Genomic DNA, 18,821 nt, shown 5'->3' with positions numbered 1-18,821 from the left:
ATAGCTATTTAATACGTATTTGTAACGATTCCATTTTGAATGTCGTTCCTTTGTTAGCTAAAATCGTGATGTGATACGGGGATTTAATGGAAATGACAATAAAAGCGTAAGTATATGGAAACTCAATGACGGACAAGGCAATTATCTAAATTATTTATTTATTTTTATTTTATTTTTTCATTATATCCTTAATGTAAATACACGGTTTGAATGATGCCGTTAAACCACGGAGATTTGTCTCGGCACCCATTCCAATCAATTCAATTGAAACTCCAAATACGAGTTTAAACTAATAGTGGTAATTCGCCAGCTTATTATTATAACATAACATAACATAACATAACATAACATAACATAACATAACATAACATAACATAACATAACATAACATAACATAACATAACATAACATAACATAACATAACATAACATAACATAACATAACATAACATAACATAACATAACATAACATAACATAACATAACATAACATAACATAACATAACATAACATAACATAACATAACATAACATAACATAACATAACATAACATAACATAACATAACATAACATAACATACCATAACATAACATAACATAACATAACATAACATAACATAACATAACATAACATAACATAACATAACATAACATAACATAACATAACATAACATAACATAACATAACATAACATAACATAACATAACATAACATAACATAACATAACATAACATAACATAACATAACATAACATAACATAACATAACATAACATAACATAACATAACATAACATAACATAAATAGCCTATATACGTCCCACTGCTGGGCACAGGCCTCCTCTCAATCAACCGGAGAGGGTGTGGAGCTTATTATTATAATTTATGAATTCAATTCAATGATAAATTCCTCCTAAAAATGTTTACAAGTATTTGGAAGAAATTACTGCTCAGCAATAAGGCCGCCTGATTGTACTGTATCTTTCGTCCGTGTGTGTAAAACTTGTTTTGTATGTTGTGTGGAATGAAGTGTATTTGTATTAAATAATTCTTTAGCATAAAACATCAGAAAGTGTGTATATTCTAAAAAGTTGTATTGTTTGAAGAAGTAACATAACTTATGATGATGCTAAAGAAGAATATAGTTATTTAGTTATAAAAAAGGTTGGCTCGACCATTATAGACGGCGATTCGACTCTATTCCTATGATGATGATGATGATGATGTGATCCAGCCGATTTCGGCTACGGCGACTGCTTCAACTCCGACGTTCATGTGCTCGCATGTGGCTTATATAGCCAATCTTATTGGAAAAGATCCTCGCACATAGTGGGCATGTGAGTACACCATTTAAATATGCATAATTGATCACCGCAGGCGGTCGGGCTTTCAATTCATCTTCCTATAACGTTGGTCTAACAGAAAGCTCCGATTAGAATGCTTATATTAGAAGACTCTAACAAATCAGACAACAGATAGCTCGGTGAGTTGTTGGCACTGAGTTCATCTTGCGATGGATGTACCTCTGACTACCCCAATTGGCATATAATCGCTAAGTTATGTTGTCTTATGTTATGATAATTCTTTTGCATAAAACATCACTTATCACTAATTAAGAGCCACGCTCTTGTCAGCGTAGCATTCTCCATGCTACTTTTTTAGGGAAAAATAAGGCAGTGGTTTCCTTCTTGCCTTCCACCCCGCAGTCTGCCGCGAGTTGGATAGCGCCCAGAGTAGTCTATTTCAAAGCCGTACTAGGACTCCTGTCGTCCGCCTCTGAATACTACTGACAGTTACTGCTGTCCGTTGTCAGGTTCCAAGTTATAGTTCCGTTGACTCGCCTCTTCCGTCCTGCACACACACGCCACTACACCATGATACCACTATATGGATCAATTCAAATTTGTATGTTCTAAAAAGTTTTATTGCTTGAAGAAGTAACATTACTTATGTTATGATGATGATGGTAAATGATACACTAAAGAACAACATATTTAACACGTTCACTGTATATGGACCACATATGAGGCAATAAATTTGAAACTCATACGTGGATGTCCCATATGTGGGGCACATTTTTTCTTGCCGAAGTGTCTATGTACTTACAGAAATTCCAATGTGTTTATCGAAAAATAACATTGCACGTGAGGGGTTGATATATAATTTTCAGTTACACAGTGAATGTGTCAAGTACTTGGTTATAAAAAAGGTTTTAAATGCTCCTTTAAGGCAGTTATAACATGGAACCGCAACCTGAAACTCAATACAATAAATCCGTGCAGGTTTCCCAATAAGTGGAATTTAAAGGTGGCTCGTTTTGTTGTCGTGGGTATTTGTGGAAGTAGAGTCGCGTCCCCAAGGAGCGATCGGTTGGCAAACAAGACGGTGCTCGAACGTTTACGGATCAAGATGTATTTTGTTTCACAATCCACCACAATATTCCACGACGGAAAGGGAAGCGATATTTTTCGAATTCGAATTCTATTTTTGAATTTTATTGGCATAGACTGCACTGGATTAATCACAAAAAAAAACATTGATATTAAATATGTTACTACTTTTGGAAATAAGTACAGTTATAAATCTGTATTTATTTTTCATTTTGCCAAATTCCATATTCAAATATTTGTAGTTAGCCAAGAACGCAAAACATTCTAGACATAGAATGAGGAAACATATTCTAATTTCAAAGTTTCATTGATTTTTAATTTGTTTAATCGAAAACTAAAAAGCGTACACGTGACGAGTTTCGAGAATTTAATAAACTGTCTCTAACTTACTTCTGGTTCGTTTCACAATTTTCTATATTAAATCAGCGAAGCGGGAGTCGTTGCTATGATACCTAAGAGAAGTTAATAAGTCATAAATAGCGGGAGGGAGAGGGATAGAGCGAGGGGGGTCGATGTTTGACAGACAGAGAGGGGGTGTCCCCCCAGGTGATAGGCAATCGTGTGGAAAAAGGTACGTTTGGAGGTTCTGCGAGGTGTCCCGACTTACTTAATACGATTTCTGACGATTTATCAACAGTCGATTAAGTTGTTATGTCTGTGTTGTGGGTTTGTGGTTTGTATTAAAAAGCTCAGATCAGCTCAGAACTTTTTACAAATGACAATATATAAACGTTTTTCAAACTGAAAAAAAAACCTTACTTAGACCTTACCTATACGCGGAGACTAGATTTAATTATTTTATGCATAAGTAATGTACGAGTGTGTCTATTTTCTTAATGTCCTACGGCACACGAATGCTACTTTTTGCTAGATTCAAACTACCTACTTAATCAAATTACTTAGTTACTTTTTACTGAACGTCAAAACACGAAATTATTATGGAATTTGTATGAACGTGACGTCATAGAAAAACGTAATAAAATGTCGGGCTTATTATTACGTTTTTCTTGATTAAATTTTATATATAAATTAAATAGAAAAAAATATTTTCATTAGATATGTCTTTATTTAGTAATCATAATTTAGAATTTGAATTTGAATAATTTATTTTGAACCTAGTACAGGACCCAATTAGACTTATCGTGTATCAGAATTTGAATTCAGAACGATATCTTCACTTCTATCACACATAATATATCATGAGTAAGTACCTACTCTCGACTTCTATAATCATTATAATGTATTTTCATAAAACATGGTATTTTAACATGGTTATCATCATCATCATCATCAGCCCATTAACGTCCCCACTGCTGGGGCACGGGCCTTCCCTATGGATGGATAGGGAGATCGGGCCTTAAACCATCACGTGGGCCCAGTGCGGATTGATGGTTATTAACGACTGCTAATGCAGCCGGGACCAACGGCTTAACGTGCCTTCCGAAGCACGGAGGAGCTGGAGATGATTTTTTTTGTCGTTACCCGTCCTATGACCGGCCTTTGCAATAGTTGCTTAACTTCAACAATCGCAGACCGAGCGCGTTTATCGCTGCGCCACCGAGCTCCTCTTAACATGGTAACAAGTGTACAGTCATGAGCAATATAATGTACCCACTTTAGGACTCTGTCGCACTAACATTTTTGACATTTAGTGAGACTTACAGTTCAAATTGTCAAAAAAATTAATGTGACATGGTACCAAAGTGAATACATATTAATGCTCGTGACCGTACATCATGTTTTGCTTATAAAAATAGGCATGCAATATTGGTAGTACGACGGGTAATCTTAAACATGTAAGTGTGTTATATAAGTATGTGGGTTGATTTCAAGATCTTACAAACCCATTTCGTGGCTACATTTGGTTTGTTTGTATCTAAAGACAAGGTTATTAATTTAATTTTGAGAACCAGAAGATCTGAGCCATTCTTGAGCAGTGACATAAACTCACGTTTATATCTCAATTGAGGTAGTTAGAGGTACATCCATCACAAGATGAACTAAGTACCCACACCTCACTGAGCTTTCTGTATCTGAGCAGTAATCACACCAAAATCTATAAACTCTTAGTAAAAGTATCCCAACACGTGTCGGAAAATGCATTGTTTCGGTTAAGTGGGGGGTGTATTGGTGGTGAATGGGGTTGAAGTGGTGGAAAGTGGTGGTGAGTGGGGATAAAAGCCGATAGCGCTGAGTATGCGATCGCCGTCGAGTGGTCGCCGTCGCTCACTCTTTGATGGGCCTTTAACGTCCTTTTACAAGCGACATTACTTGCCAGGCAAGAGAGGTATGGCATATAATAATAATAAACTCTATTGCACAAAATAAAATAAATAGAAACATGTTTACTTAAAACTTAATAATGTGCTTATTCTACATAGATTATAAGAGTTTTTCTATGACGTCACAGTGTACTTTTTCATACAAATCCTATAGTAGGTAATTTCGCGTTTTTACGTTTAGTAAAAAGTAACTGATTTGACTAGCTGGAAAACTAGCTTATTCCTCAGTCCTTGTGGAAAATAGACGTGAGTTTATGTATGTTTAACTTGTCAGGTTAATATCGTTTTACTTGAGAACCTATATTTTGTTGTTTTTTTTGTGGTTGCTTCGATTTTGGACTGGGAGTGACTAAAAATACTTCTCGCACACGCCGCCGTAAGTAAATATCGACACGGGGATTGTGTCGTTTCTAACGTAATGGTTAACTTTATGCTGATCCCTTGGGGGTTAAACCGGCCACATCGAAGCAATTCATCTAAGAAAGCAATATTGCAATTTGACATTTGCGCATATAAAAGTAAGTGCGCAATGCAAACAAAAAAGTCAAATAGCAATATTGCTGTGATGTGGTCTTTTCGACCCCTTCTTTTTTGTAAAAAAGAATCCAAACTTATTTAAAACTAGGAAAAACATGACTGTTTTAGTAAAAAGTATGAGAACTAATTATATTTGCCAAGAACTAATTTAACTCTAACCAGTAATATGTATTTTGTATGTGTATTAAAATGTATAATGCCTTACCATTTACTATAAAGGAGTTACCATTGCCAATATTTGAATAACTTGAATTAAAAAAAAATCTTATTCCCCATACTTTTTATTCCGTGAATGAATATTTAAAAGTCACAACCGTTTATTTAAATTAAGGTTAATTGTTGTAATTATGTGTTTTTTCTGTATTTAAAATATCTATTGTTGTTTATTTCTTAAGACAGATTTATTAAAGATTAGACTTAAAGCATGTTCCTTTTTATAAATTATTTAATATCCGCACGCTATATGGTTGAGTGAGGGACTTTTTTGTTACAATATATATCAAAGATCTTTTGTACCACTCTAGATCGAATAAAGGGCATTGAACATTTCACTATGGAGGCTGGCATAGCCTGGTGGCGCCACCTAGCGGATTTTTTAAAACTGCGGCGCACGATGAAACCTATGCATATCGATAGGGGGCACTTTTCTGCACAAAAAAGCTTTAATGAACCTATGCTCTAAAGCGTCACGTTTTCAAGATATTTAGCTTGAAAGTTCCGAAAAGTGTTGTATGAACAAATCGATTTTACTTTTATATGCAATTGGAATATAGTGACTAAGTGATTATGCATGGAATATTAGTGTTTAATATACCACATATTTACTTTATTGAAAAATAAATAAATAGAAAATAGATAAAATAAATATCTATAACTTACTTTTATGTGTAACTTAAAAGAAATCCAGAAACGAGTCGTGAGATGTACAGCTCATGACTTATTCTCGTGGTAATCACGCTCAAAGTTATTTGCTATGATTGTCTAACAATTTCACACTTTTTGAGTTTTTATGTTTATTCAATGAAAGGCAGCTTAAATGTCTAATCACAGTGAAAGCAGGTGAGGTGTGAAAATTCGCTTTTAGGACTACTTTACTTTACAGCAGTGTATGGAACATACCTAGTTCGTATAGACACACCAATGGGGTGTGTGCCTTCAATTCCTCTCAAATCGAACCTTTCGCTACCGCGTAGAAGGGACGCTCTCGTCACCGCACCCGATACATGCCGGAGTCCCACAAGGCTCCGTCCTCTCCCCTTTACTATTTTCATTGTATACTAGTGACATTCCCAAATCCCCTAATACCGGATTAGCTTTATTTGCGGATGATACAGCCATCTATTCTTCGTGCCGTGGTCGAGTTATGATGACCGGAATCCTCCAACGCGCGGCCAATGCCTTGGGCAAGTGGTTTCGCAAATGGAGAATCGAGGTAAACCCGGAGAAAAGTGCAGCGGTGTACTTTTCAAAGGGGTATTATAACACGCCACGGTCACGCCGTCAACTTAAAATCATTAAGATGTTTGGCAAGCCGATCCCTTGGGAGGAGCAAGTCAAATATCTCGGCGTAGTCTTAGATAGACGTCTTACTTTCAAGGCCCATATCAAACGTGTGCGCGATCGCGCCGCGTTTGTAATGGGCCGTCTTCATTGTCTCCTTAACAAGCGAAGTAAATTGTCCCTTAGGAATAAGGTGAAAATCTACACGACTTGCATCCGTCCGATCATGACCTATGCAGGGGTAGTTTTCGCTCATGCGAGTCCCTCTCAAATCCACCGTCTACAGGTAATACAAAATCGTTTCATGCGGAAAGCCACGGGAGCTCCGTGGTTTCTTCGCAATGAAAATCTGCACATTGACCTAGGTCTGCCAACCATTGCCCAATGGCTCAAATTAGCTTCCAAACGTTTTTTCGATTCTGCTCCGCACCACCCAAATCCCCTGGTAGTTGCGGCTTCCGAATACATCCCGCTTAGGGACGGTACTGAAAAGTATCGGCGTCCGAAGGACGTAATATACGATCCCGAAGACCCGATTACTCTAGCCATAGAGGCAGCCAATCAGCTCGCGACACCAAACACTTCAGGACCCGATACCGACCCCGCCGGCGTGGTCGACGATTTCCCTCATTCAACGCTTATCGCTATCGACCCACTAGGGTCGATTAATTCTTTCAAATATTTTTCCTCTCAGACGACGCCCTGAGCCGAGGTTCGCGCCCAACTGGGCACCCTCAGGCCTGTTGTCTTAAACGTTGTACCGGGTGAGAGCCTTCAGCGCTCCTCATTTGTCCGGCCAAGTAGTTAATGCCATCTGCGGCAAATCTACAATAAGTCACGTCAAAAAAAAAAGTGTGCCTTCAATGCAACGGGACTTTAAGCTGTTTAGTTCATAACAATCATATTACATGAACACATTGTTCAATTATTCATCGATTTTCTTAGTTGTGTTTTTATAAGTATGAAATTAATAAAACATCGTAAAAGTAGTCATATAGTTATTTATATTTTGCTTAAAAATGAAATCAATACTAATTGTTATTGAATACATACAGTGTATATACTTATAACAAATAGGCTTTTTTTATACAAATTCGTACTATTAGGATAATGAATATCAGTCTTCTTGAATAATCAATCTTCTTCTTCATCAGAAATAATAACTTGATCTAAAAAGGCAGCAGGGGGTTGAATTTCTTGGTGCCGAGCCCATCCCATATACCAAACTATGCACATGACATGAGCACTGCACCCGAGTGTCCGTTTTCCAACTATACAGCTGCAATAGTGACCGACAAGTTTATTTCTGTTTTTCAAACTATTATTTAGCAAGATATATACAAAATAAATTCTGTTGCTCTGGTGCCTTGAGAGTATTTTAGCTCTTGTCAGCCAAGGATCACAAACTACTATGTTGTATTGATTTAAATTATAGTCAACTTCAAAATCTTCATACACTTCAATGAAAAACGTTTCGTTTTCTTTTAGGTGTTTGCCATAGTAGCTTCTTGCCTGCGTCACTTGATACGGCCCCAGAGACATTATCAACAGATCCTCATATGATAAGATGGGAAACTGTTGAAAGCCTTCACTTGAGTTTATAGCTTGGAAAGCGGCTCTCCGTTGATTTAAATTGTTTTGTATTACAAACTCGCACAGATAGTTTGGGGCGTCGTGCTTAAGGCATATATCGTTGATTATTTCATTTACGAGTGGGTGATCTGTCACCCGTTTTCCGAAGGCATTTATTAGGGCGCAAGCAATCCTCACTTCCTCTTTTAAATGTGGCATATTCGGTGTTGCGTAGTTAGCTGGAAACGATAAGAATATTGTTCCATCAATAATGAAGTAAGTACGTCACATTTAGACTGCGTTTCCACCAGTAACATGCTAGATGCTACGTTGCATACCCTACAATCGGGTTCATTGTGCCGATCAGAATCAGACCCAATTATCTGATTGGTGGATATTAAACCTAGCAACGTAGCACGTCAGATGAAAAAACAGCCTTACCGTTGTGCTTGCATTAATATGAACTGATTACTCTCTACTGTTACAAAAAAATGCAAATATCATTTATTATACATAATTAAGTGGTAATAGTTGGCTATAAAATCTATTGAAAGCGTAAGTCTGGTACACAAGCGATACGCTTGGCGTAAGAGCTATCTCTGGCTAATTATAATAGAGATAAGTTGACGACTTTCTGTTAAAAATGTTTTGCGTTGATTACACTTCGTCTAAGACGCTACATAATGAGAGCTTCGATAAAGTAGGATATATTATTTCCATACACGAATTTTTTTCATATGAAATTTCGATTATGAAAAGCACGATTGAGAAACGAGCCGAATTATACATTGTCATTTTATGTATTATACTGACCAGGGACTATAATATAGATACCAGATACACTGCATACTGAGATTTTTAATTTTTGCAATGTTCAAATAAGATTACTTAGCTCTCGATCGTCAAATAAGTGGCGAGCATAATTCAGGATGTTGGGGTGCCTAGCAATATAATCTTCAGTTGTCAAGTAAGACTGTATAGGACGCCGAGATCTTCGGCGCGGGCCACGAACAGTGCTTACACCACAACAAAAAACATTGCCTGGCACCAACATGACTGGACATCTTGCCAAGACAACAACAACAAATTCAACAATAACACTAACAAAGTCAACAAAAATACTAACAAACTCAAGAGGAATATTAACAAACTCAACAGTGGTAACAAATACAACAGAATGAACAGGATAGAGTCTCAGAACAGAGAAAAGCGCGTGCGCACGTTGAAGATGAAAGTGGCAAACTGACTGAAAGTTCACCCGGCTGCCAATCGTCCTATTGTATTTATTGTATGATGTTGTCTCACTCACACTTATTGTGTGGCTATTCGCTATCCTTGTTGATTCCGCCGAAATAATAGAAATTCGTGCAACTTTAAACAAAGGACCTCCATTTTCGTAGATCCTGGAATTAAACGAGAAAGCAAAATGGCAGTTAATAAGTACACCATTTTGTTTCTCTTACACAGATTTCTTAAACTTCGAGAATTCTGCTTTTTAACGAGTACTAATGATGCCACACTAAACGCATTGCGTATATAAAAATGTAAACTTTATTTTATATTTCATTAGATCCTGTCGTTGTGTCAAGTAAAATCAAGTTAAGGAGTAAATGACGCCTATATCATACATAACACAAACTGATAAACTCAGTTAGCAATTAGTAACCTTAGATAAGGTGTGCACAGTTAAGTACCTATGTACTTCCTATATAATGTAGCAAAGACAAAAACCATTAATGTTGTTGCAAGTATTTATTAATTTCATTTTTTCAATAAGATAAATATGTTGTATATTAAATAATGTTTCATGTATAATCAATCACTTTGTCACTATATTACGATTGTATATAGATAAAGAGTAAAATCGATTTATCCATACGACACTTTTCGTAACTTTCAAGCTAGATATCTTGAAAACGTGACACTTTAGAGCATAGGTCCATTAAAGCTTTTTTGTTCAGACAAGTGCCCCCTATCGATCTGCACAGGTTTCATCGTGCGCCGCAGTTTTAAAAAATCCGCTAGGTGGCGCCACTGAGATATGCCAGAAAGGTTGATAGCCCTTTTATTCATTTCATTTTGTCTTTTTCAACATGATGGACTGTGATGGCTGTGATGTGGTCTTTTCGACCCCGCTAAAGTTTATCATAATCTATCTTAGGATTTCGTGTCAAGAGTGGCTGCAAGTTGTCTTTGACTTAATACCTTTTTCATATAAGTAGGTTATAAATAATTTTCTACTTTACAATTATACATGCTATCACATCGTAGCATACTCTTCAAATGTATTTAAATTCAAATCATTGTAATATTAAGTATAATTTGATTCATGAATATAATTCTCGAGTTGCTCAGTCAGCGGTTTTAGATTCGTTTAACAAATTACGAGGGGTTGCAATATCCCTACCGCCGGATCATAGAATAATGCAATCCAAAGCAAAAAATGACACTGCACTTTGTTAAATTGTCGTGGAATATTAAAAACTCGTTAAAATACTTGGTATTCATCAGAATAAGTAAATGTTTTTTTATTTTATTACAGTTTATAATATAATATATAATTATCCTTATATTTTCTCACTCACTCAATCAATCACTCAATAACAGTTCAAACTTTGTGATTCAATAATTTTGAAATCAAAGTGATGCCATATTCTTTTAATTAGTTCTGGCTACGATGAATTTAACATTTTCTCTTTTTTTTATCACTAATAATTTATAATATTTGTCTGTTCTGTAATATAAATGAGTGTTATAAATGATGTTAAAAGCAGATTTATTTCTTTATTACTTACTTATAAATAATAATAAAATGTATTTATTGGTCCAAACAACTTAAAAACTATTGGACTATTGGAAAAATATTGGTTAGTTAGGTAATAGCAGAAAAATAACAATTTTAAAGCACATCAAATTTGATTGACTTAATGAAAAGGAGCAAACAAATCCATTAACCAATCTTATCCCAACCTATATCATTCAAATAGTTTTACCAATTATTCAGACTCATTTCTCTTAATTACAAATACGAGTATAATGTTCTTAGAAAAGGTTTAATACGATCTACTCTGAACCGGCGTGCGTATATGAAGCGATTAATGAATGTGGAGGAAGCAAGAGAAGTGTGTCCGGATCGAAGCAAATGGAATTCTATAGTCTCTGCTTACCCCGGTGGGAAGTAGGCGTGAGTTTATGTATGTACAAATATAATATTTTTACTCATATGTGATATATTTTAGTAGGTATTTACTGAATTTTGTAAGTTTATTGCATACGAATCGGCTTTGGTAGAATAACATAACATAAGTTCAGGACTATATCCGAATTGGGGTAGTCAGCCATAAGTACATCCTTCGCAAGATGAACTGAGTGGCCACACTTCACCGGGCTATCTGTTATTTGTTTTGGTAGAGTCTTCTTATATAAGCGCTCCTAGCGGAGAGTTCTTGAATAAAATTCGATACACAAATAACACAGCATCATGCCTGTATCCCCGACGGGGTAGGCAGACGTGTATAGTACACCTACTCCTCGCCAGCTATGATTGTTTAAGTTGTAATAGGGGCGAGCCCATGGCTATTAACCGGACACAAATGTGATATCAATCAAAATGGACTCATCATCATCAATTTAAGAACCACGCTCTTGTCGGTGTAGCATTTTCCATTCCAGACTATCAAAGGCCAATTCCAGGACTTTCCTATAAGACACGACATTAACCTTTTCTTTAATCTGTTCCACACATACATATTCTGTGTTTTTGACACACGACGAATTTATAAAAAAAACATCATAGAAGGAAAGCTAGAAGGAAAGAGAGGAAGGGGAAGACCAAGAAGAGCTTACATGGAACAGATCAAAATCGACTAAAGAGCGAAATATATCAAAATGAAATATACTTTAAGAAGGGTCATAAAAAAGTTGAAACGATATGATGGGCAGATATGCGTATTCAGCGACCGTGGCTGAATCATGACGGTTTCGGGAGCCACTAAGCTAACTGAGAGCCGCGAGATATTTTTTGTAGACGAATACATTCGATTTATGGTTCCGTAACAAAATGGTAAAAAAGAACCCGCATGGTGAGAGTAAGTCTATACTAAACATCATAGAAGGACAGCTAGAAGGAAAGAGAGGAAGGGGAAGGCCAAGAAGAGCTTACATGGAACAGATAAAAGAAAAGGTTAACGTCGTGTCTTATAGGGAAGTCAAGGAATTGGGCTTTGATAGACTGGAATGGAAAATGCTACACCGACAAGAGTGTGGCTCTTAAATTGATGATGATGAAGTATATCCGGTCAAACGATGGAAAAGGTTGACATTATTACATGCGATAGAAGATTAGGTAAAGATTACAGGAAAAAATAAATACACAAATACGCTTTAAGCGATAAAGCCGCAATTTGCCATGTACTTAGTTAAGAGTCTTTTGTAAATATTTTCTTATATTTTGGTGCAATAAAGAATATTATGTATTTGTATTCATTCATATCTGGTGAGGATACATATACCATACAGTTCTGCCCTTGACGGCACTCACCCGGTACGAATTTGAAAGAATTAATCAACCCACTGCGCTGAATGAGGAAACTCCACGGGGTCAACTTACTTAACCTGAAGATTTGACAGGTCCGGTTTTTTACAGGAGCGACTGCCTTCCTGACATTCCAACTCGAAGGGTAAACCAGCCCAATACAGATTAGGTATAGGTCACATACCTCCGAGACATATTTCTCGGGAATGTGGGTTACCTAACGTATTTTCCTTCACCGCTGATTTATGCTCCAAACATGAACTCGAGAACAAATTCAAGTTAGAGTCTAGCGTTCCTTCATCTGGGCTATCACAGCTCTAAAAAAATACCCTTGTCGATTAAAAGAGAAGCAACCGCATCCATTCTCTTCCTACTCCACAATCGCACAGCAACTCGGGTGGCTTGCTCGGTGGACCGAGGAAACTTCATTTGCGAGCGCCCTGGCCGTGAAATGAACTGGCGCTGTCGATGCGGCGTTATACCGATATTTTACCGATATTATATCGGTATTATACCGGTACTTAGTGAACGCTGATCGAGCGTTTGTTCCCAGATTTGCGTAGGGGAGGATGTTTGTGATTTACATCTGCATAATATTTTTTCGGGACTTAGGGTTTATTAAACAATATAGAGGTAGTAACTTTAATGAGAATACAAATACTCATGTCTGGATGATGGAATAGTTTCCAGGATTTGTGCCCGATTTATACGCTCGCCGCCTATTACATAGGACTGAAACCATAGATTAAGGAGTAACTACGTCTATAGTGGTAACTTTCCGATCCCTACCAGCGTCTGAGCTAGATTTACCTCACCCCCTCGGTCTTACTCTAGTCTTGAATCGAGACGGCAACGCGCGGACCTTTTTTTTAAAAATATCAGTATATGTTATTTGTTCGAATTTTGAAATAGGACGCCGACGTTCTTTCGTCTAATTCGAAATTTGATCTGACAGTAATTGCACGCGCGGTGCTTTTTTACCTACTTAAATTTTCATGGTGATTGTTTTATCAAAATATATGCTAAAATTGTACCTAGGCTTTAGGCAAAAAAAAAACACTGAACTAATTATTACCGGACATTAAGTATTTATGCTTAGTTCGATGATTTTTTATTTATTTATATTGTCAACCTGTTCAGTTAAAAAAATATATTTATTTATGACATTAACTGATGAAGTGATGACTATAAAAGCTTCTTGCGTAGCTAGGCGTGTGTAGATGTAATACCTGTCTAAGTAAGCCATGCCGGTAAAATTAGGTCTCTTTTGTGGTAGGCAGGCCTCAGACGTGACACAAGCAGATGCGCGTGTACGAAAACGTCAATATGTAGTGTTTGTAAAACGAGGTGTTTTGTATGTCCGGGGTGTGGTTAATATTTTTATTATATTTTATTCTGATTTCATATAACATTCATACATACATTTTTTGCCAATTCGTAAAAAGTACATCTAAGTTATCATCTACCCTGTACTCAAACCGCCGTTATTTGTTTGCATACTCAACGAGTCATGTGAAAGGTCGCTTCCACTGAAACATACGACCTGAAACCAGTAACAGTATAGATTTGGAATTAAATTCCCCTGTTCATTTGCATAGCGGAGCGAAATCCGAAATGGTACTGGAAGGCTATATACGTGTAGGTTATATGGCGTCACTGCATTCCGTGCATTGATGTGGAAACATTGTCGGGGTACCTGAGGGTACCACGGACCTCCTGAAAATTTTCTGAAAATTCCAAAACCACGCCCCTTTACAGCTCGCATTGCTATTGGCTGGAAACCGTCTACGTCCGTAGCCGTTCGATCCAATGGCGGTCGGGGCTACGCGCAGCCGTAGCGCTACGCCGAGCGCGCGGGGAGCGACGATCGACAGACGCTGCTACGGACCTGCTACGCCAAGGAACTAAAAAAAATGTAAGTATTCTTAGATTATTAATTAACCGCTTTAAAATCGTGAAAATCATTCCCTTTCTTCTGTGGAAATCGTGACATTAATCTGTGTATACGTATGTATAGTTAATCTGTATATAGAGGGTTTATGGGTGCAGCTATAGGTAGGTGTGTATATGTGATTGATTATGTAACAGTGTTTCCATGTCAGTATTATGTAATAAGTTTTACCTGTTATTTTGATGGGACATGACGTGAAGAGGTGCTCGGGTTTTCTCATGATATTCTGATACTTCAATGATTAGATAATGAGAATTCAAAATATAATTTCATGTTTGTATTTAGCTATTCTAAAGCCAGTTATATTACTTTTCATCATCTTTTTTACATACATTCATAGAAAAAATAGAGTCCTTTTGCGACACAAAGAACGAAACATTAAAAGTAACGATTTTCCGAATCTTTTGTTCATTTGCTATTAATTTATTTATTACGATTTGAATCACGCGGGTTTACCGATGTTTCCCGTGGATTTTCACGAAATTGTATAAATTCAAGGTTTCTTTCGACAATTACAAATACCTCAAAGAAGAAAAGCCAAATCGGTCGTACTATTCTCGAGTAATGCGCCGTCATACGTGCGATAAATAAACATACTGTAAATACTAGATTAAAGCTAACTTTAGACATTTAAAAGCACTAACTAGCAAGCAACATAGCGACGGAAAGCGTAATCATAATCTATACTTGCCATCATCAGACTTGCTTTTGTCAACCAATGGTCATAAAATAACTGAATTTGATTTGATTTTGATGTGATTAGAAACTGAAGAGCGGAATGTCAAAAAATGTTATTTTTACAGCTGGGGGGGGGGGGGGGGGGTTTAAAAAGGCCACGACAAAGGAATTCATCTAAAAATACAATATTGCTATTTACAGTAAAAGTACTACAGTAAATTGTCATAAGGGGCCTCTACGTGTTGGCTTTGGCCCTACGCACTCCTTCTAAAAGTCCGGGACTCTATAGTCCCGAGATATGGAAATGACATACAAAGTATACTAATTAAACACTTTATACACATAGACATTTACAGGAGAAACTATACGCACATTTGTTGATTTTGCGGGGCGTATATTTTATATGCGTTATCTCAAATTGCAATATTGAATTTTAGACGAATTGCTTATAAGCGACCTTTGTAACCCCTTGATCTTCTTTGTGACATAGCATAAGTTCACAATTTCATTCCCAATTGCCTTAGTCGCAACTCGCAAGACGAATTAAGTACCCACGCGTCAGGGAGCTTTCTGTTAGACCAACCTGAAGAAGGATAAGTGTGTAAAAAGTGCAAGAAATACAAAACAAAAGAGAAATCGAAAGAGTACATAATTTTAAGCATCAGTTGCACCCTCATTTGTCTATAAAATAGCTGTAAAACATAGTCTTCTCTTCTTCTTCTATCGTGTGGGTTGTGAGGTGGATTACCAACCTCATCAACCCACCAGGGTTACTATTGAGCCGCCAAAGGCCCCTGACATGATTCATATAACGACTACATACTTACATCAGTAAGTAGTAACCGGGACCACCGCCTTAACGTGCCTTCCGAAGCACGGATCGTCTTACTTTCGGACAATTAGGTGATCAGTCTGTAATGTCCTAACCAAACTAGGGACCACAAAGTAATTTTTGTGATATGTCCCCACCGGGAATCGAACCCAGGACCTCCGGATCGTGAGCCCACAACCACTGGACCACGGAGGCCGTTACAACATAGTGATAATAATATAAATATTATTATTATTACATACAATAGGTATCCCCATTAAAGTGGGATAAGGGAGGATGATGATGATTTTGTATTGTTGTAGGTGTTGGTAGTGTGTGGTGGTGGATGTGGCAGCAGGCATCGCCATGCAGGGGCTCGCAGCCGCCAAGGAGAAGGCCTCCGGCATGTTCGCCAACAGGCCCCTTCTGTTCAAGTAAGTCACAGATTTTATATCACTTAAACTAAGTACTGACGGGAAGCTGCGGAATATCTTCTCGTCCAAAATACCTCAGTGTCTCAAGACGAAAGTCTTTGACCAGTGCGTGTTGCCAGTGATGACCTACGGCAGTGAGACGTGGCCGCTTACTATGGGTCTCGTCAGGAGGCTCGGTGTCGCTCAGCGGGCAATGGAGAGAGCTATGCTCGGTATTTCCCTGCTCGATCGAATCAGAAATGAGGAGATCCGCAGGAGAACTAAAGTCACTGACATAGCTCGGAGAATTGCTGAAGTGGCAGTGGGCAGGACACATAGCGAGGAGAACCGATGGCCGATGGGGCGGAAAGGTTCTAGAATGGCGACCACGTGTCGGACGATGCTCAGTGGGTAGGCCCGCTACAAGGTGGACCGACGATCTGGTGAAGGCAGCGCAGGACCGATCGTCGTGGAGATCCTTGGGGGAGGCCTATGCCCAGCAGTGGGCGTCATACGGCTGATGATGATGAAGTACTAACGACCAGGGGGGTTAAAAAGGCCACACCCAAGCAATTCAAATTGCGCATATTAAAGGTAAGTGCGCAATTCAAAGAAATGTCAAATAGCAATATTGCTTTTTTAGATGAATTCGGTGATGCTTCGATGTGGCTTTTTTGACCCCCCAGTACAATCAGTGATTGTATTTCAATAAATATAACGTTTTACTTCAACTTTATGGCTTATGGCAATCGGTCGTTATAGGTAGACAATCATTACTGCCAAAGTCAAGTACAGACAAGATACGTCTCCGTAGAGAATGTCTGGTAAGTGTATCCAAAGTAATTCTAGGGATAACTATTGTTATATAAATCAAATCAAATATACTTTATTGCACAAAACTAAAATTTCAACAATCAGACATAACACATGAATACAGTACAATTTGGGCGGCCTTATTGCTCTAGGTATAGAGCAATTTCTTCCAGGCAACCACCAAAAGGAAACAAACATTTACAAACAACTTGGATGAGGGATGGTGCAATAAAAAAATAAATACCTAAAAGTAAAACTAAAGTTAATATTTATAATAAATACTCTATACTATAACTGCGCGTCCAGTGCAATAATGGCTATAGGATGTTGTTGGGGCTGCCTCGCTTCTGCAGGGCATCTGGCATGTTTGCGCAGATGCAGACCAACGACTTTTTCGCGTTAATGCGCAAAAAGACTGCCTCGTTGCTCTGCAGGGTGCGGGCCAGCTCCAACGCCATCCTGAAAACTATCGCGGCCAGGTATGACTCCCCAATTATGAGGTACTGGGCCAAAATACTTCTAAAAAGAAATTAAATTTTATGATGTTTTTTCTACCTACGCTACTAACATTATCTTTTAAATTTTATTCTATGTTACTAACAAATTGGATCTATGTTATCTTGAAATGAAATAAATAATAATAATAAAATAATAAAGAAATAGGAGAACACAATATAATAATTATAATCACTCAGAGAGATAGAACAAAGAGACAGAACAAAACATCACCATGGTTAATTTAACAAACAATTTTAATTTAATGTCACACTTGTATATTTACTTACTTACAAAATAGTTTAATAAAAGGCGTGTTAGTATATAAAATCAGGGATTTCATAAAGGGGGCTATCGCTTTTAGATAATAAGATGTCACACAAAGAGATAGGTTGTAATTTTCTAAAGGACAGTTAAAGAATATGTGGTCTGTTGAACCTTCTTCAGATTCGGATAACATTTTAGCTTCCATACGATGTCAAAGTATGTAAGCTAGTGTTGTGACGTTCATTAGCATAGTGATGATCATACACAGTCATCCTCAGTGATGATGATACAGTCTCTAGACTCACGTGCTGCGATAAATTACCTAAATAAAGGTTATGTGACGAATCAACCAATTCGATCTGTGACGTCATTTGTGCTATTAATATTTTGTCCAAGGAATCAGTTACCATTATACTATATATAAGCCAAAGGTCACTGACTGATTTACTCTTCACGAAATCTCAGAAACTACAAGAGCTGGGGTCTTCAATTATGTAAGGAGTTTCCTCTTAGGACAAAGATGTTAACTAAAACGGGATTTTTAGAAATTAAATCTCTAAGGGGTTAATAAATGAGTTGAAATT

General features: G+C 37.3%; 1 protein-coding gene across 1 annotated transcript in view; it reads left to right on the top strand.

Annotated features, from left to right (window-relative positions):
• Window positions 1-14,649: 14,649 nt before the first annotated feature.
• The window catches only part of LOC126368178 (vesicular glutamate transporter 1), a 65,646-nt gene continuing 61,474 nt past the window's right edge, over window positions 14,650-18,821 (top strand). Inside the window, exons 1-2 of the mRNA XM_050012068.1 lie at window positions 14,650-14,724; window positions 16,573-16,683. Of these exons, the coding sequence (XP_049868025.1) occupies window positions 16,616-16,683 (68 nt within the window). The 5' untranslated portion in view covers window positions 14,650-14,724; window positions 16,573-16,615. The remainder of the gene's footprint in view (window positions 14,725-16,572; window positions 16,684-18,821) is intronic.

The sequence above is a fragment of the Pectinophora gossypiella genome, chromosome 7 (genome assembly GCF_024362695.1).
Source record: "Pectinophora gossypiella chromosome 7, ilPecGoss1.1, whole genome shotgun sequence".
Lineage (NCBI taxonomy): Eukaryota > Metazoa > Arthropoda > Insecta > Lepidoptera > Gelechiidae > Pectinophora > Pectinophora gossypiella.
Note: the sequence above shows the minus strand (reverse complement) of the source record. Positions and strands in the feature narration are given on the sequence as shown.